Here is a 16,204-nt window from a genome sequence, read left to right as displayed (position 1 = left end):
AGTTTCTTGAATCCTCAAAACAGTAAACATCTCAACATCTCGGTGTGTAAATGCAGTGGTGTTAAATCTATCCTAAATTCAAAAACAGTTTGTTGAACACAAATTTTGACACACAGAGTATATGGTCTGGGAATAAAATAAAAGCTTGCACAGCATTTATCAAGAACAAACTGGAGTACAGAAGGAACTGTCCACCCCAGATAGCATGCGAATGTGGGCCACTTGAGGCAATGATCCGGCACTGTAGGCATTCTTCTGGCCCGGACAAAACAGACGTGAACCTAAACTGGCCCATGTAGTAAATGCTACATTTGGGCCAAATATCACAAAACGAATATGGCCCATCTTTGGCCGAAATATGGCAAGTATGGCAATGACTAATCCGGATGTGAGCCTAAAGAGGCCCACATATAAGGAAACATACTTGGCCCACCTTTGTTGAAACATATTTGGGCCAGTCTTGGCCGAACTGGCATTGGCATTTGGCATTGTGATGGCTTGGTTATGGCCCACTTTTGGCAAACATGAGCGGACCGCCCAAGTGCCATCATTCCATGCTGTATGTGGGCCGGATGAACATGTCAGGTGTGGGCCAGATATGGGCCAAAAGAATTTTGCTATCTGGGACACCACTGTCACCAGTTTGTCATATGAATGTAAACCCTAAAAATACAACATGCAACAATACAACTTGTTCCTTTGGTCTCAACACTCTGGTCTCTGAAACCCAGTGCCTTCAAAGAGAAGGGTGAATAACTGAATGAATGTTATAAGTGGAATAATCTTCTGTTACATCATTATGTCTTTATTAAAAACAAGTGTTCATTCTCACTGAAGTGAAAAGCACTACTGGGCAGGTGTTTACATGTGTCAGTTTAATTATGTTACTGATAATAGAGCAACCGTGTTCAGCAAACCTGCCCTTTGTCAATAAAAGTTAATTATTAAACTGCTGAATCAGTCAATAAAGCCAGGAGCTATTCTGACTTGGCTGCATGTTTACTTGTCTACAGCAACCGCAAAGTAAGTTTTTACATTCAACTTTAATTTCAATAATATTATTGTTTTATTGAAAAGATTTACAGTTTTAGAGTAACAAGTGTCATGATTAACTATTTAGACTAAATGATAATGCCGAAAATGATCACTTACATATTGTTGAATATATCTATTGTTTTACAGACTGTTAATAAGTTGTATATTGCAATATCAATTGATTACATGTCTGATATATTTAGCAATATTTAGGTCTTTTGTGTGTGTGTGTGTGTGTGTGTGTGTGTCTGTGTGTGTGTGTGTGTGTGTGTGTTTGGTTCATTAGGCGATTACAACAAAAATGGGACAAGAACAGAGCACACTTGAGAAGAACGGCTACAAAATAGAAAGTGAAACAAACAATGGTGTTGTAGCCATAAAGAACAGTGACAGATATCTCATCAGAAAGCTCAAAGTAAGTGAGCTCCTTTTTGTTCCTCTATTTCACACAAACATACGAGTATAACCAGGTTTGCCCATTCAGCATAATACCAAATCAAAGCCTAAATCAAATTCTCCCAATTAGCACATTTTGTTCAAAACAAATGAAAAATGCATGAAATAAATTATTCTGTTTTGTGTAAGCAAAAGTGGAGCTTGCCCATTACTAGAATGCACTAAATAAGCATCAAAACAAAGCCATAAGAGGAGTCACTCACTGATGAGAGTGACTGAGAGATCAACAGAATTCTAAAAAGTAAAATATATCATGAATGCCTAAGATGAAAATAATAGTATGAAAAATAAATGAAACTGATGGAAAAGTAAATCCCATTGAAGAAACAAACTAACTTAACCTCTGCCAGACCTTTCTTACACACTGCTATTTCTTTCCTACAGATTTCCACAGATGCGGAATTCATCGCAGAGATAGAAATCCTAAAGACAATAACACATCCTCATATTATGAGCACCAAGAATTCTTTTAAAGGTAAGTCTTGAGATATCTGCTTTACGTTTCATGGTCTTCTGAAATTGTTGCAAAATGTAATATGATTGTGTTGTGATGGCCCCAGGGCCTCTGTCAGAGCATGTGTGTGTTGTGGTGTTGATGAGTTGTTTTATGTGTTGTCCCATATGAAACAAAAGAAAGGGATTTTATTTAACAAAGATTCATTTTGTGTAACAAAGGTAACAAAAATGTTGACCTCAAAGGAAACTATTACCAGGTTATCTAAGAACAACGTACAGAAGATAAAAATTACATTAGTGCATAAGCTAAGGGAGAGGGAGCTGCCTGGCTACCACACACACACACACACACACACACACACACACACACACTCTGGCAGAAGCCCAAAATACTGATTATACCTTAAGAAATAGTTACTTTTGAGTCCAATTGTTACATTGACAAGAGCAAATCTGCAGCTTTTCTCAAACTAAATGTATTTTCAAAAAGTAAATGTGTAAATATTTAATGTAAAACACACTCTGAATGTGTTATCCAGCAGACATTAATAGCGTGTGGAGAGGAAAATACAAAACATTTAAATCAGATTAGTTTTAAATTGATTCTTGGGAATAGCAGTTTGACAAAACAATCTCAACAAGGTTCACTTATTTACTTGCTCTTGAACCTTGAGCTGTGTTTTGTTTTGTTTTGTTTTATCAAATCTTGTGTTTTCTATTTCATTCACTAGAATTATTGAATATATACAGTACTGTGCCAAAGTCTTAGCTACCTCCATCATACACACAGAAAAATACAGGAACTATGTACACAAAATTTGACATTAATTATTCATTATTATTATTATCATCAGGTTCAGGTTCCTGCTATTGCTCAAGTATAAGGGGAGGTCACACTAAATACTTGCACACTTTAGTCAAGAGAAGCTGTTTTCTTTTCTATTTTTTCCCCCTGTTTATTAAATATTGCCTCCATTTTAATGGTTGTATTCTATTAAAAGAGACTGAGAAATAAGTATATTATATCATTGCTAAAACAACAAATCTAATAGTGGCCTAAGACTTTTGAACAATACTGTATATCTGCGGACTATAAACAAAATGATGAGGGACTTTGATGTGTGTAAGCTGAAAACAATGATATGGAAATGTCAGATTTTTAGCTCAATATGACAGATTTTCCTGCTATTTACAGATAATGGGGGCCAAAGACATACAGTCCTCTCTGAGTCTTAGGCCACCATTAGATTTGTTGTTTTAGCAATGCTATAATGACCATATATCATTATTTCTCAGTCTCTTTATCAGAAAGGAAATATTGTATGCAGTATTAAAAAACAGAAGAGAAAACAGCTTCTATAGGCTAAAGTGTGTAAGTATTCAGACCTCCCTTTACACTTGAGCAATAGGCTCTCTTAAGTGTAAATGGAACGGAGACTCCAATAATATTTAATTATTAATGTTAAATTTTGTGTACATATTTCCTGTATTTACTGTTTGTATGATGGTGGTGGTCTAAGACTTTTGCACAGTACTGTATATGATTACTCTGAAAATACTAACATATTTAATTTTCCTTTTTTCATAAAGATGAAGATCAGAACACTTACTATGTAGTGATGGACTACTGTCTGGGAGGGAGCCTTGCAGAAAAGCTCAAAGAAAAGGGTGAATGTCTGCAAGAGTTTGAGGTACTCAGATGCACCATGTCCACAGAATCCAGCTGTGTCGCACTCCAGCTCTGTCACAGCTGTTAGAGACAACCCACTGTCATGACCATATGTTTGCCGGTTCCCTGAGCCACACATGACATGGCTGTTTTCCACATGCAAGGGGGTAGTGGGGTTGGGGGCTTGTTCTGATGCTGATGTCAACAGTTACAGAGAGACAGAAGTCACTGTTGAGTCGACTGCGCTTTGTCAGCATGGATGATGATAGACTCCAAAAGTGAAGAACAGTGTTATACCACCCAGAAACCCTGTTTCATAAAGACAACACCAACACCCAACAGAACAAACAGAAAATGATAACTGATGTCTTTAGAGAAGAAGCTGAGTCTACTACTGTGGCTGCTAAAAATAAAGTGCAAGATTACTCTCAGCTTCTAATATGTATCAAGTGAACACTACAGACTGACAGAGGTGTGGCACAGCTGGATCCTATGGAAGGAGGGAGTAAGGAAGACTTGTGCTTTTTTGTTTGTTTATTTGGGTTTATTTTAACATAGTACCTTGATTTGTTTTGCAGGCACTTAGCTGGACTGTAGAAATGTGTATGGCACTGAGAACCATTCATGAAAAGGGCTTGCTTCACAGAGCTCTGACACCAGAGGTACAGTACACATTAATAACTATTACATGACATTAAAAAACATAATATAGAGCACCAAACTGTTACTGTTAAATCAATAAATATGTCATTATAAAACAAGCATTCTTTATTAACATAAAAACACTGTCTTCAGTCAATAACTGTATTGAGGCCAGTTACAGTTTTACTTTTTCTTCATTTACAGAACATTTTCTTTACACAATCTGGGACACTGCTGTTGAGTGGATTTGGAAAAATCCAGAGAAGGTACTGTATCCTCACACTTCAATAATATATATATATAGATATGTAGATATATACTGTATATTAACTACAAATGCTGTATTGCATTCGTTGCTTACACAGTTCAAAGAACACTAATTTGGATACTGTCGGAAATGAACTAATTAACTATTCAGCGCCAGAAGTCTTCACAGAGGAAACATATGATTCTAAAAGGTAAAGTGCTTCACACCAAATTACAACATTTACACACTGTTAACTATGTGTGCCACCTCTGATCAATAACCTCTTCATCATTCATTGACAGCAGATTATCATCTATGATCAGAGAGATCTAACATCTAATGTTAAGAGTCCAGCTGGTCAACATCTAACTTTAAGCTCATTTCAATACAGCCTGTATGGGGAAACCATGTCACCAGCTGATAATTATATAATTTATGTTCTGTAATAAGTTTTTTTTTACTACTTTCTCTGAAGTTGCAGTGTCCACATGTTTTAACAGTTTTCTGCCCCTTAATGTTATGATATTCATAGGTTTATTTTATATTAATTACAGTTCAATCAAAGCCAACTAAATCTCAACATGCTACTTCACAATAGACAACTCAGTAGTACATATGATGTTTTCTTAATAATAATACTTTCTTCATTTATAGTGAAATTTGGTCAATGGGATGCATCCTTCATGAGCTTTGTACTCAACAATTTGCAGTAAGTAACCAAGAGATCTAAATGTCATCAGAAATGTCAGACCATGTTCAGCATCTTACTTTAGCATGTTAACATGGTAACAGTGGCTAATTAGCACTCTTCAATATTTGTGATAACAAATTGCAATGACATGATATACATCAACATGTCCTTACTATTTAATGAATATATGTAATCTGTTATTGCTTTGCATTAAATGTTTTCCTATCAATAATTTATCTTCAGTTCTCTGCAGAGACCACCGGCAAGCTCATCTCCAAGATTATTAGTGGCCCTTACCCATCTCTCCCAGATCAGTGCTCGTCAGAGTTCTGTGAACTCTTGAGGGACATATTGAATAGAGACCCTCACTCAAGACCAACAGCCTGTGAGATTTTGGCGCATCCACTTACAATAACATGCCTGTCAAAAAAGGTTTGACACTTAAAGAATTACACAATTGAGCTCACCTCTTCCCCATGTATAAGAAAATCCTACAGAATATATATGTGACCTAACATATAAATTGTATGTTTCTTGATCAACTGGAACTTATGTATCTGTCTCTGACACAGACTATGTTTTCTTGGACAGAGCAAAACAACTGCAGAGCACCTTCAGACTCAGTTGAACAACCTAAGGGCTGTGGCAGATAATTTGGAACGTGTGCACCAGGGCACCACTATTGGAAGTCTGGCAGGAGGAGTGATCGGAGCAGTTGGAGGGATTACATCCATAGTGGGCCTTATTCTGGCCCCCTTCACTTTGGGAGCCTCTCTTGTTGTCACTGGGATTGGAGTAGGGGTGGGTGTGGCTGGTGGGGCCACTGCAGGTGTCTCAAATATCACAAACATGGTCAATCAGTCTTCTGATCGCAAAGCCATTGAAAACATCATTAAAGAATTTGAAGAGCAAATTAATGCTGTAGCCGTGTGGCTCCAGGAGATTAGCAACAGTTTGCAGATGATCAGGGGTAGATGTTACTCACCTGACATGTCTAACAATGAGGACAGCAATTTCAATCAAGAAAACTGGGCAAGGTTTGGCCCAACAGTAGGTATGGGCTTAGGCAGCGTTACTGAACTGTTTCGACTGCTTCGAGTGGTAAATATTGGCAAAATTGCAGCACAAGCATCCAAGGCAGTGCGTGTGGCAGAGCTGGCAACAGGTGCAATTTCTGCCTTATTTCTGGCAGTGGATATCTTCTTTATTGCAATGGACGCTAAAGAGATACACCACATTAGACAGAAAGACACAAATGGTAAAACCTGTTCTGAGATCCTGAAATTTGTCCAGTCCATCAGGCAGGCTGCAGACGAGTTGCAGGGAGTTTTGGATGAGCTCAAATGCATAATCTCAGCTATCCCTTTACTTGAGGATGAGAGAGAGTTGGAATGGCAACATATGGATTAATGTAACCTAGAGTCTCAGGTTACAAGTTTATATGTGACTGATACTGGACGTTACCCAAACTAAGGGTTTAATTGTGTTAAGTCACTCTAAACCCAAAACCCCCACTTCTACTGTCACCAATTTGAAGTGACTAACTATTTTGACATAACAAATGAGGAGCCAACATATTTACATTCTGTATAATAATGACCTACATTATAATCATTTTTAACTTGTCATATGATTAGACTGATTGTTAATAAATTATATTAAAGAAAGTACTCTACTGATAATTGTATTGGTAAAACACATCTACTGATGTTTCATGTTGCTACAGCAACCTGAAGAAGTGAAGATTCATTGTTCAAACTTCATAGATTACTCTGTACCATAAATTAAGTATATTGAGGATTGTTGTGTTGCTGCAGACATGGTGACACTTTGCTGCTGCCAGTGTATATGATATAAATAAACTGCTGCCGGGAGACAGTAGGTAGTATACTTAATGAATAGTATTGTAATAATACAGTAATTACCGTTGCTATAGTTTCAAGAAGAAGCAGCAGCTTCAACCATTATGCATGGTGGATCGTCATTCACCATGTGTATTGACATGGTGTTTCAGTGTGTATTCTCTACAGAATGCATTCAACATTTTTAGAGAGTAGTACTATCAGCCTTTATGCTGTAGGACTTGGGAACAGGTCATGGTTTTCTGCTCTTGCAGTGACTTATGATTCAGAAAAAGTGATGACATAGTTTTGTGGTCTGTAGGCAGTCTGGCATGCAGGTGTGGAGTCATGGGTGGAGCTGAGCAAGATAAGAAGACAAATCACTCTTCAAGGGTTCACACGCTAACATAACTTCCATAAATAACTTAACCTAAAAGGCAAACCAGAAGTGAAAGTAAAAACTACAGTACAAGCTTGTACCCACACTCATGAGCTACTGTACACAGAATGGGCGTGACATATATAGTTTACTTTGTAAATAATAGATGATACTTTCTGTTTCAGAACCAAAAAGGACGAGTTTCCTGCATCTCATCATTTAACATATATAAAGTTTGTTTGCTTTTGTACAGAGAAAAAAGCCTAGTGGTACATTCTGACAGCCTGAGATATTAAAGAGGAAACATTGTGCTTTTTATGATCTTCTGTCATTTATACAGATAATAAACACTGTCCAAGATTTATCAGGAGTGAAATACTGTAAGCAGGCAACACCATGGTTGAGCATTTCCACTTTGAAACAAAAACAGTCAGGCAAGATTTTCTATGTCACAAATCTAAGGAGCCAATTATCTATATTAAAGATAATTATAGGCAGAGTCTACCTCCAGCAGTTTTCCCCCAACAGCTGATTCTGATTTCCACAGAAGAGTAGCATCCCATTGAGCTGAAAAGCTGAAGATGGCGGCGCATGAGCATGCAGCGGCTTCAAGCTAGCACAGCATACTTGCACTAACCACTACAGTCACTTATTTTCCCTACCTCATTTCACTTTTATTGTACATAATTTTTTATCTATTTAATGTCTATTTTATGTCTTTTTAATGTGTGCACTTAATGGTGAAGCTTAAATCTCATTGTAATTTGTATATGACAATAAAGGCATTCTATTCTATTCTATTCTATTCTATTCTATTCTATTCTGAATCCAGCAAATTGTTGTCTGGCCGAGTTTCCGTCAGGAGAAAACACAACAGTTCCTTATGAGCTCTCAGTCTCAGTCGAAACGATCCATTTTCTTATCCAACTGCAACGTTTAGATTCCCATCTAAATTTATTTTGATATATATCAGATAGTTGTCCTCCAGCTACATCATTATTCACTTTGCCAAAAACATGATATGTCCAAATACCTGTAAAATAACCTAACTGAACACTGAACACACCAAATAACCACCATTTCAATATTTCCGAATTTAAAGAGTAAATGTTCTTCTTTTTTTACCAATCTCTATCCAGATCAGAGAAACAAAATCGTCTGTGTGAGAACTGTATGTACAGTATGCAAAAGGTGTGGTGTTGTGTGGTGTGGCATATCACTCTAAATACTACAATACCACATAGCCTTAGTTTCCTTTGCTATGAAGAAGAAGCCAAAGACATGAGATGTTGGAAATTCCGATTTTTTTTGTCACTGCAGTGAAAGGTGAGATTAATTATAATTAATTAATCATTTCATATATTTGTCTTTGTGGTCAAATAATCAAATATTTTTTAATACAGTTATTTATTTCCTTCTCATAGAGGGGCAGGGACAGGTCACCAGTCAGTCACAGCCCTAGCATAGAGAAAGACAACATTTAACTCACATTCATACCTACGAGCCATTTAGAGTGACCAGTTAACCTAACCTGCATGTTTCTGCTCTGTGGGAGGAAGCCGGAGAAACCCACACAGGCACAAGCCGAACATGCAAACTCCATACAGTAAGGCTACAGTGGTACAACTCCGTAAAATACCAAATACATTCACTGTCACAGGATCCACTCACTTGAGCGTGTAATGCACTAGTGCACCACTGCAGAAACACATAAAGAAGTGAGGGCATATATATGCACTTGTTCACACACCACTGTTTCCTGTTTAATCAAGAGAATAAAGACAATTTTCTAAATAGTTCTTTCTAATCTGTTATGAAATAAATGAGAATAAACTGTCTAAACTGTAGTATGAGAGAAGTCCTGCCTACCACACACACACACACTTTTAACACATTTAAGCTGGAGCAAAGGCATTGAGCTATACTGAAAGGAAACCTCATGTCTCAGTACTTGTGCATAAGAAAACACTTATACATAGAAGCAACCTATATGTTCAAATAACCAACAAACTATCCATACATAATGCACCAGTATTTAATTACAACTGAGAGGATTCACAATATCTTTTTCCTTGTCTGAGAAGCACCACTAGTGAATTTTGTGTATAATGCCAAATGATCAGTCCTTGTACTTGAAGTGTACTCTGAAGTTTTCTTGACTTTACAAATAACTCATTGCCATCTGTGCCCGCCGACACTGCCATCACATCAGCCCAGGCCTGTCAATCACCTAATCAATCTGGTAAAAGGACAGTGGTCAGAAAAATGGTAGTGTGTGTGTGTGTGTGTGTGTGTGTGTGTGTGTGTGTGTGTGTGTGTGTGTGTGTATGTTATTACTTCTGTCCCAGCTGCCACTCACACCATCATGTGGTGATTAGGCGCACACGCACACACATCATTGACTTCTTCCACTCTGTTCCTTTCTTATCAGCCCAGACATTCTCAACAGTCTCTTTTCACATCCTCTGATGAAGAATCATCACATTCATTACACACAGGCACACACACAAATACGCAAATACACTCTGCTGTTTATTTGGCAACCTCTCATCTCATTTATCAACAACAGAAGACCTTACTTCATTTCAACCCCCCGATAGCGTAGTCAAGGCAACCACAATCAAGAACAGAAGGAGCGGTAAAATCACTGTGATGTAATGAAAATCTAGTTCATTTCAAGTCAGTAACTGAATAGAGAAACCATGTGACTCAGAGATCACATGGACTCTCAGATGAGTTTGAAAAATGGGAGATTGTGCATTACTCTGCATGAACTATGAATTATAATTGCTGCTCATCCCAATGAGTTTTATGGAGCTTTTAGACACATTTAACACGCTTTTAATGACCTGCTTTGATAAACAGCTCTCTGAAAACTTAGTTTTCATTGTTAAGGGAACAATTGTGGCTTTTCATATAGTGAGAGGTTTTCTTCTTCTGGATTATTGAGTCTGTAGTAATACACACTACATTTTCTTTGCTAAAAGATGTGTGGTGAAAAATAAATTCCAAACTTTATCATTTCCAACAATATGGAAAAAAATGCCAACTTTCATGTGTTTCTGTGACTCTGCTGTTTGAGTTTTTTGTGTTTTTCTGTGCTCTTTATGCCAGTTAGTGTTGTATTGTGATTAAACACCAGCAGTTATTCAACTACATACAATGAACCAAATTAAATTAGCTTACTTTTGATAATTACAGCAGGAGGCGACAGGGCTTGCTGTTGACCGCTAAAAATACTTCATCATAGTCCAGCATTTCATACAGTTCTCTTTCAAAGTAGAGCAGGGACAAAGAGTTCAGTCTGTGTGTCATCACTGATGACCGATGCCAGTTTTTATCCGAACTGACAGTTGACAGAGTCTTTCAACAGCACAGCTTGTTGCTGCTGCTGATGGGGAAAGGGTTGAACTAGCAGCCACATACATGTGGTTAACAGTTGGCACTTGTTGAGGAGGAACTGACGCAGGTTGGCTGAACTTAAATTGAATACTCTTCCTTCCTGATCCTCACAACATCTTTTTGAGACAAACATAAGTAAACTGCTTTGGCTCACAAATCTGACCATCATCATCATCCTCATATCGTAAACAAGATGCAAGAGACAAGAACTTGTATTTTTATTGGTGGCGTAGTCAGTGGCACAGATAATTTACTTCTATTCACTGAATGATCAAGTAAAAGATGGAGACTTCTGAATGGGTGGGCCTTAGCGCCAAGTGGGTGGACTCAGGGCCCAGGTCAGCCATAAAAATAAAATTACATTTTGATTAATAGTTGATGGGTCATAAGTGGTATTAATACATCATTAGTGAGGAAAATATGAATTCCATTATCTAAAATGTGAACAGAGCAGATAACAGAGCAGAACTGAAGAGCATCAGAAAGATGTATAACTGACTCACCACAAAGCAAACTCACAACAGGGAATACCAAGAAATGTACAGACAATAATAACAATTATGTCTACTATATAAGAGGGACTGCTGGAGAAATTGGTGCACTCACCATGCTACAATTTTTCCAGACCACGTGGGTTATTGGGTGCAGAAATGGATCACAGCAGGGAACATGAAAAGTAGTACATGAAAAGTGTACTGTAAAAGCTCAGTTCACCATGGAAACACTTCATACTCTGTCTTGCTCTACAAATTAGAGAGACAACATCAAGATTTTTAGACGGTTAATATTCACGTTGGGCCAATTAAAATAGTTTTTTGGGGACAGTCCACACACATTTGACTTAGACTGTAAGACTAAGAGGTTCGCCTAGACTACCGATATAGAGTCCGCTGCCTGATGTCTGACAGTACAACTGCTTGATCGCCACCTTTCTTCTACTGTATGTCATCTGTACTACTTCTGTACTGAAAGCTCAATTATCTTTCATTTATGACAGTTTCTTCTCTTTCTGCTAGTTTTTCCCCATTTCCTATGCCAGCTGCATGTCTTTCTGTAGTGTGAAATGATATGACACAATGCTCAGAGTCAATAATGTGTTTTAAACTGTCGCATTGGACAATCCTTATTAAATTGTTCATGTGTTTTTTTTTTAATTGGCATATCTTTTGTTATTCTTCTTTAGATCTTCACCCACTTTCCTTGATTTCCTGACATTCTTTTATTTCAGTCCTCCTCTGTGTGTTTGATAGACAGAAGAATTGAATTCAGTGGGGAAATACAAAGAACAATTGGCTTCATCTAAAAATGGAAACATAAATTATAGGTTTGTCTTGTGTATGGAAGTTGACAGTTCTCCTCCAGAAGTGTGACATAACAACATCCTCTCCATCTTTCAGTTTTTCTTTAGTTTAGCAGAGGAGACACATTTAAACTTCTATGTGAATAAGGTTGGCGGTCCACAAAATGACTGACATTAAAAAAAGGATGAGGATGTGAAGATTGACATTGTGTAAAAGTAGTTTTCTGGAGATAGCCAGGATGATTAGCTCAGTTATAGTATTTAACATTCAGTTCCACTTGGCTATTCAGCATAAAACTTGAAGGATATTGTTAAGTTAATTCCTGCTTTTTTCCACTATATACTATTTTGTATTATTTTATTGGTTTGTCAGGTGAGAGTTGCACTCATAAGGCTGCAAAATGTTAGATTTCAAACCACCTTAAAGAAAACACTGTTTGCAATCTCATATTTTGGGGAATTGGCAAAACATCACGTGTGCTTTTCATTTTCTTTCCTATTCAGGTGTGTACTCGTTTACTTAATATAAATGCAACTAATTCAAAACACAGATCAAACATTTTAGCTCTTATCCTTTTGATTATTGCAGTCATAGTTTAATGACTCTATGCTTTGTGTTTGAGTCCTCTTTGTTGACAAATCTATCAAATAAATGATTTACTTGGAGACTTTCTTTCCCACCTGCATCACTCACAGGGGCTTTAAAAATTACAGTTGTATTGTTCTGCAAAATGATTCTCAGTTGATAAATTAAACTAATTTAAACAGACATTCTTCACTGATCTGTGAAATGTGCGAGACTGTATAAATAGATTTTTGTATCAAATGTTGGAGCAAAAACATGTTTTAATTGCTGAATGCCAGTGTTTCTGTTCCAAACACTAAACTAAGCCTTCTCAGCCACTTAGGATCTCTTTAAGGAGAATGAAGAACAGTGCTCGATCATTTAAAACACTCGTCTACAGAACAACTGATCAGATAATTATGTTAGTGTTAAGAAATGTTGAGATTTACAAACTTTAAATTTAAAAAATATTTCAATCAAATCTGAAGCGGATATAAAGACAGTGAACTTTCTTATGTGCTGTGGTCCGTTTTTTCTCACCCTTTTGGCAATTCTTGCTGTTTTTGACTGAACAAGAAAAGCATAAAAGAAATCTAATTTACTGGTAATAAATAATGCACTACTTCCTCTATGTCAGCCTGAGAAACTCCACACTGAATCAGTACACATTAAATGATTAAAACCATATCAGGATACACTAGTGATATGAGATACAAAATTAATAATAGGACGTCTTGAAACATAAAACAATGAGGCCTTCTTCACAGTCACTGTTAATCAAACTTTCTATTGGATCTAACTCAAGGTGATAAGGAAACAATTCCTCTGCAGCTGCCCCTGAGCACTTTTTTTCAATATTTTGACCAAATACCTTAGTATGGATGATGCATATTACAAGTTATTACTAGTGAATGTTCAAATTGTACCAGCCACGCAATAGACTAGCATTGTTTGTTGGTATTGGTTTTTTCCCCCAGCTGATTAGTTAAGCAAATCTACCAGCAACTTGCATATTTTACCAGCATTTACTGGTGGCTGGTGCTAATTGTGTGCCCTGATTGTAGGGATGACTATTGATACTTCCACAATATTAACATATTGCCCAGCAGTAATAAGAACCATTTTTATGTATTGTGGGTTAGGATAGATCAGATTTTCTAATTGTATACAATAACGTAAAGAGAGAAGTGATTGTCTAAAACAGCGGTGTCAAACTCATTTTCATTCAAGGGCCACAAACAGCCCAATTTGATCTCATGTGGGCCGGATCATTAAAAAGATGGAAAGAAGGAGGGAAGGAAGGAAGGTGAGAAGGAAAGATAAGGAGAAGGAAAAAAAAGGACAGGTGGAAGGAAGGAAGGAAAGAAAGGAAAGGTTGGAAAAGAAGACAGAGAGGAAAGATGAAAGGGAGAAAGGAAGGAAGGAAGGAATGATGGAAGGAAGGGAGGAAAGAAAGACAGGAAGGAAAGTGGGCCGAAGTGGACCCCTCGGCGGGCCGGTTCTGGCCCACGGGCCGCATGTTTGACACCCTTGGTCTAAAACAACTGATTACTAAGTATATGATGTGGTTGCATGCACCACTGATGATGGGCTGCAGCTGGACAGTCTGTTTTGGTAAGAGGAGGTTGTGAGGCTCAGGTTCTATCTGGCAGCACCTGGAAGTTGTTCAGTGTCGTCATATTCTTCATACATGTTTACAGTCCATCTCTTATATTGTCATCCTTTGCCCTTTTGGTCTATTCTGTACAAAACATCTATTTTCTGTCATCCTGGAAGGGTTTTCATTTTTCTCCTCCATGTTAGAAATGGGGAGTGAATTGAGGGTCTGAAGATAGCAGGTGTTGATATTTGTGATATTGAGCGATATGAATAAAACAGACTTCACTAACTCAGTTTTTAATATTAACACTGTAATATTGAATCACTCGCATTATGAAACCTATGAATAACAAATGATTTCTTAAAAACTAAGCTGAAATGTACACATGATGGCCACAACTGATAAAACATTAGGAAAAAATACTTCAATACAGAACCTGCAGATTGGTCCAGTACAAAATGTCTGTGTTTTGCTTTTTCCCCTTACTGTGATCCAGATGTGAGCTACATGTAAATTTGCTTGTCTTGGGGAAAGTGGCAGCTGATTTTGACAGGCCCGCAGTAGGATGGCATTTAACATATTACTGAAAGGGCAGTGAACATGCCTTCTGCAAACAGTGCAGTGCACAGTAAGTTTATTAATAAGACACAAGGGCAAATAATAACACCCTCAGTGCTTCTTCACAGACAGCGTGTGTGTTTTTCCACATGATAAAGTTCCCTGGATGCGATGTGTCAAACATGTTCCAGCTATGTTGGTTTCAAGCTAGAAGAACATGAACAACATGAAGAAGGCAGGAACATCTTGATAGGGAACTAGGGGAAGAAATAAGAGTTTGCATAAAGATACAGGAGGAGAAAAAAGAGCTGAAGCCATTTGTTACAAGATGAATCAATGACGATGTTTGAATGTCTAATCTGCCCTGATAGTGAATGTGTCTTTAAATGTGATAATAATAACTAAGGAGGCATGTCTGTTGTCTTATGTGAGTATTACACTACTATTTCAAAGATATGTGACAATACAACATGCTATCTGTTTAGGCACATTTTTACACTACAGTTAACCTAAGTGCTGTCACTTTCTGTAAAATACAGACCAATTCAGAACAGTTACTGCTGTGCCTTGATGCACACATGCACAGGAGTTTAATAACAATAATAACTTCTTGTATAGAACCTTTCATACAAGAAATGAAGCTCAAAATGCTATACAAGAAAATAAATTGCATCAACCAAGTGCTTCACAGGAAGAGGACATAAAAAGAACATGAAAATGTTCACACTTGCATTGTTGTCTTATACACTACCAGTCTAAAGTTTTAGAACACCCCAATTTTTCCAGTTTTTTATTGAAAAAATGTTTTCAAGCTTACCATCTCAGTCTTTTTTCCTAAGGTAGTTCTGGTATAGCTTGGACTTATGTTTTGAGTCATTATCTTGCTGTAGGATGAACCCCTGACCAACTACATGCATACCAGAGGGTACTGCATGGCGCTGCAGAATGCTGTGGTAGTCGACCGTGGATCCAGAAAAACAGCCCCAGACCATCATGCTTCCTCCTCCATATTTGACAGTTAATGTCACACATTGAGGAACCATCCTTTTGCCTACTCGATGCCGTTTTAAATTTTATTTTTATTTTATTTATTTTTTTATTATCAGTCCATAACCCCTTCTTCCAGTCTTCAGTAGTCCATTGGTGGTGTTTCATGGCCCAGGCAAACCTCTTCTTATTATTCTGATGTCTTAGCAATGGCTTTCTTGCTGCAACTCGACCTGTCAAACCTGCAACTCAAAGTCTTCTCTTCACAGTTGAAACTGAGACTTGCTTACTACGACCACTATTAAAGCGACCCTTACCTTTGTTACATTTTTACACATTTTTTTGTTCAGGATAAAATGCTATTAATAAGGTAATG

The 16,204-nt window shown here is 37.4% G+C and overlaps 1 protein-coding gene across 1 annotated transcript; it reads left to right on the top strand.

Annotated features, from left to right (window-relative positions):
* Positions 1-975: 975 nt before the first annotated feature.
* LOC128363126 (calcium/calmodulin-dependent protein kinase type 1D-like) lies at positions 976-6,672 on the top strand. The gene is made up of 10 exons (XM_053324037.1): positions 976-1,023; positions 1,322-1,450; positions 1,876-1,966; positions 3,538-3,638; positions 4,195-4,278; positions 4,463-4,524; positions 4,624-4,716; positions 5,160-5,214; positions 5,440-5,628; positions 5,788-6,672. Exons 2-10 carry the CDS (start codon positions 1,337-1,339, stop codon positions 6,604-6,606), a joined length of 1,608 nt encoding a protein of 535 aa, XP_053180012.1. The 5' UTR covers positions 976-1,023; positions 1,322-1,336; the 3' UTR covers positions 6,607-6,672.
* The last annotated feature ends 9,532 nt before the right edge of the window (positions 6,673-16,204 follow it).

This window comes from Scomber japonicus, chromosome 8, assembly GCF_027409825.1.
Source record: "Scomber japonicus isolate fScoJap1 chromosome 8, fScoJap1.pri, whole genome shotgun sequence".
NCBI lineage: Eukaryota > Metazoa > Chordata > Actinopteri > Scombriformes > Scombridae > Scomber > Scomber japonicus.
Note: the sequence above shows the minus strand (reverse complement) of the source record. Positions and strands in the feature narration are given on the sequence as shown.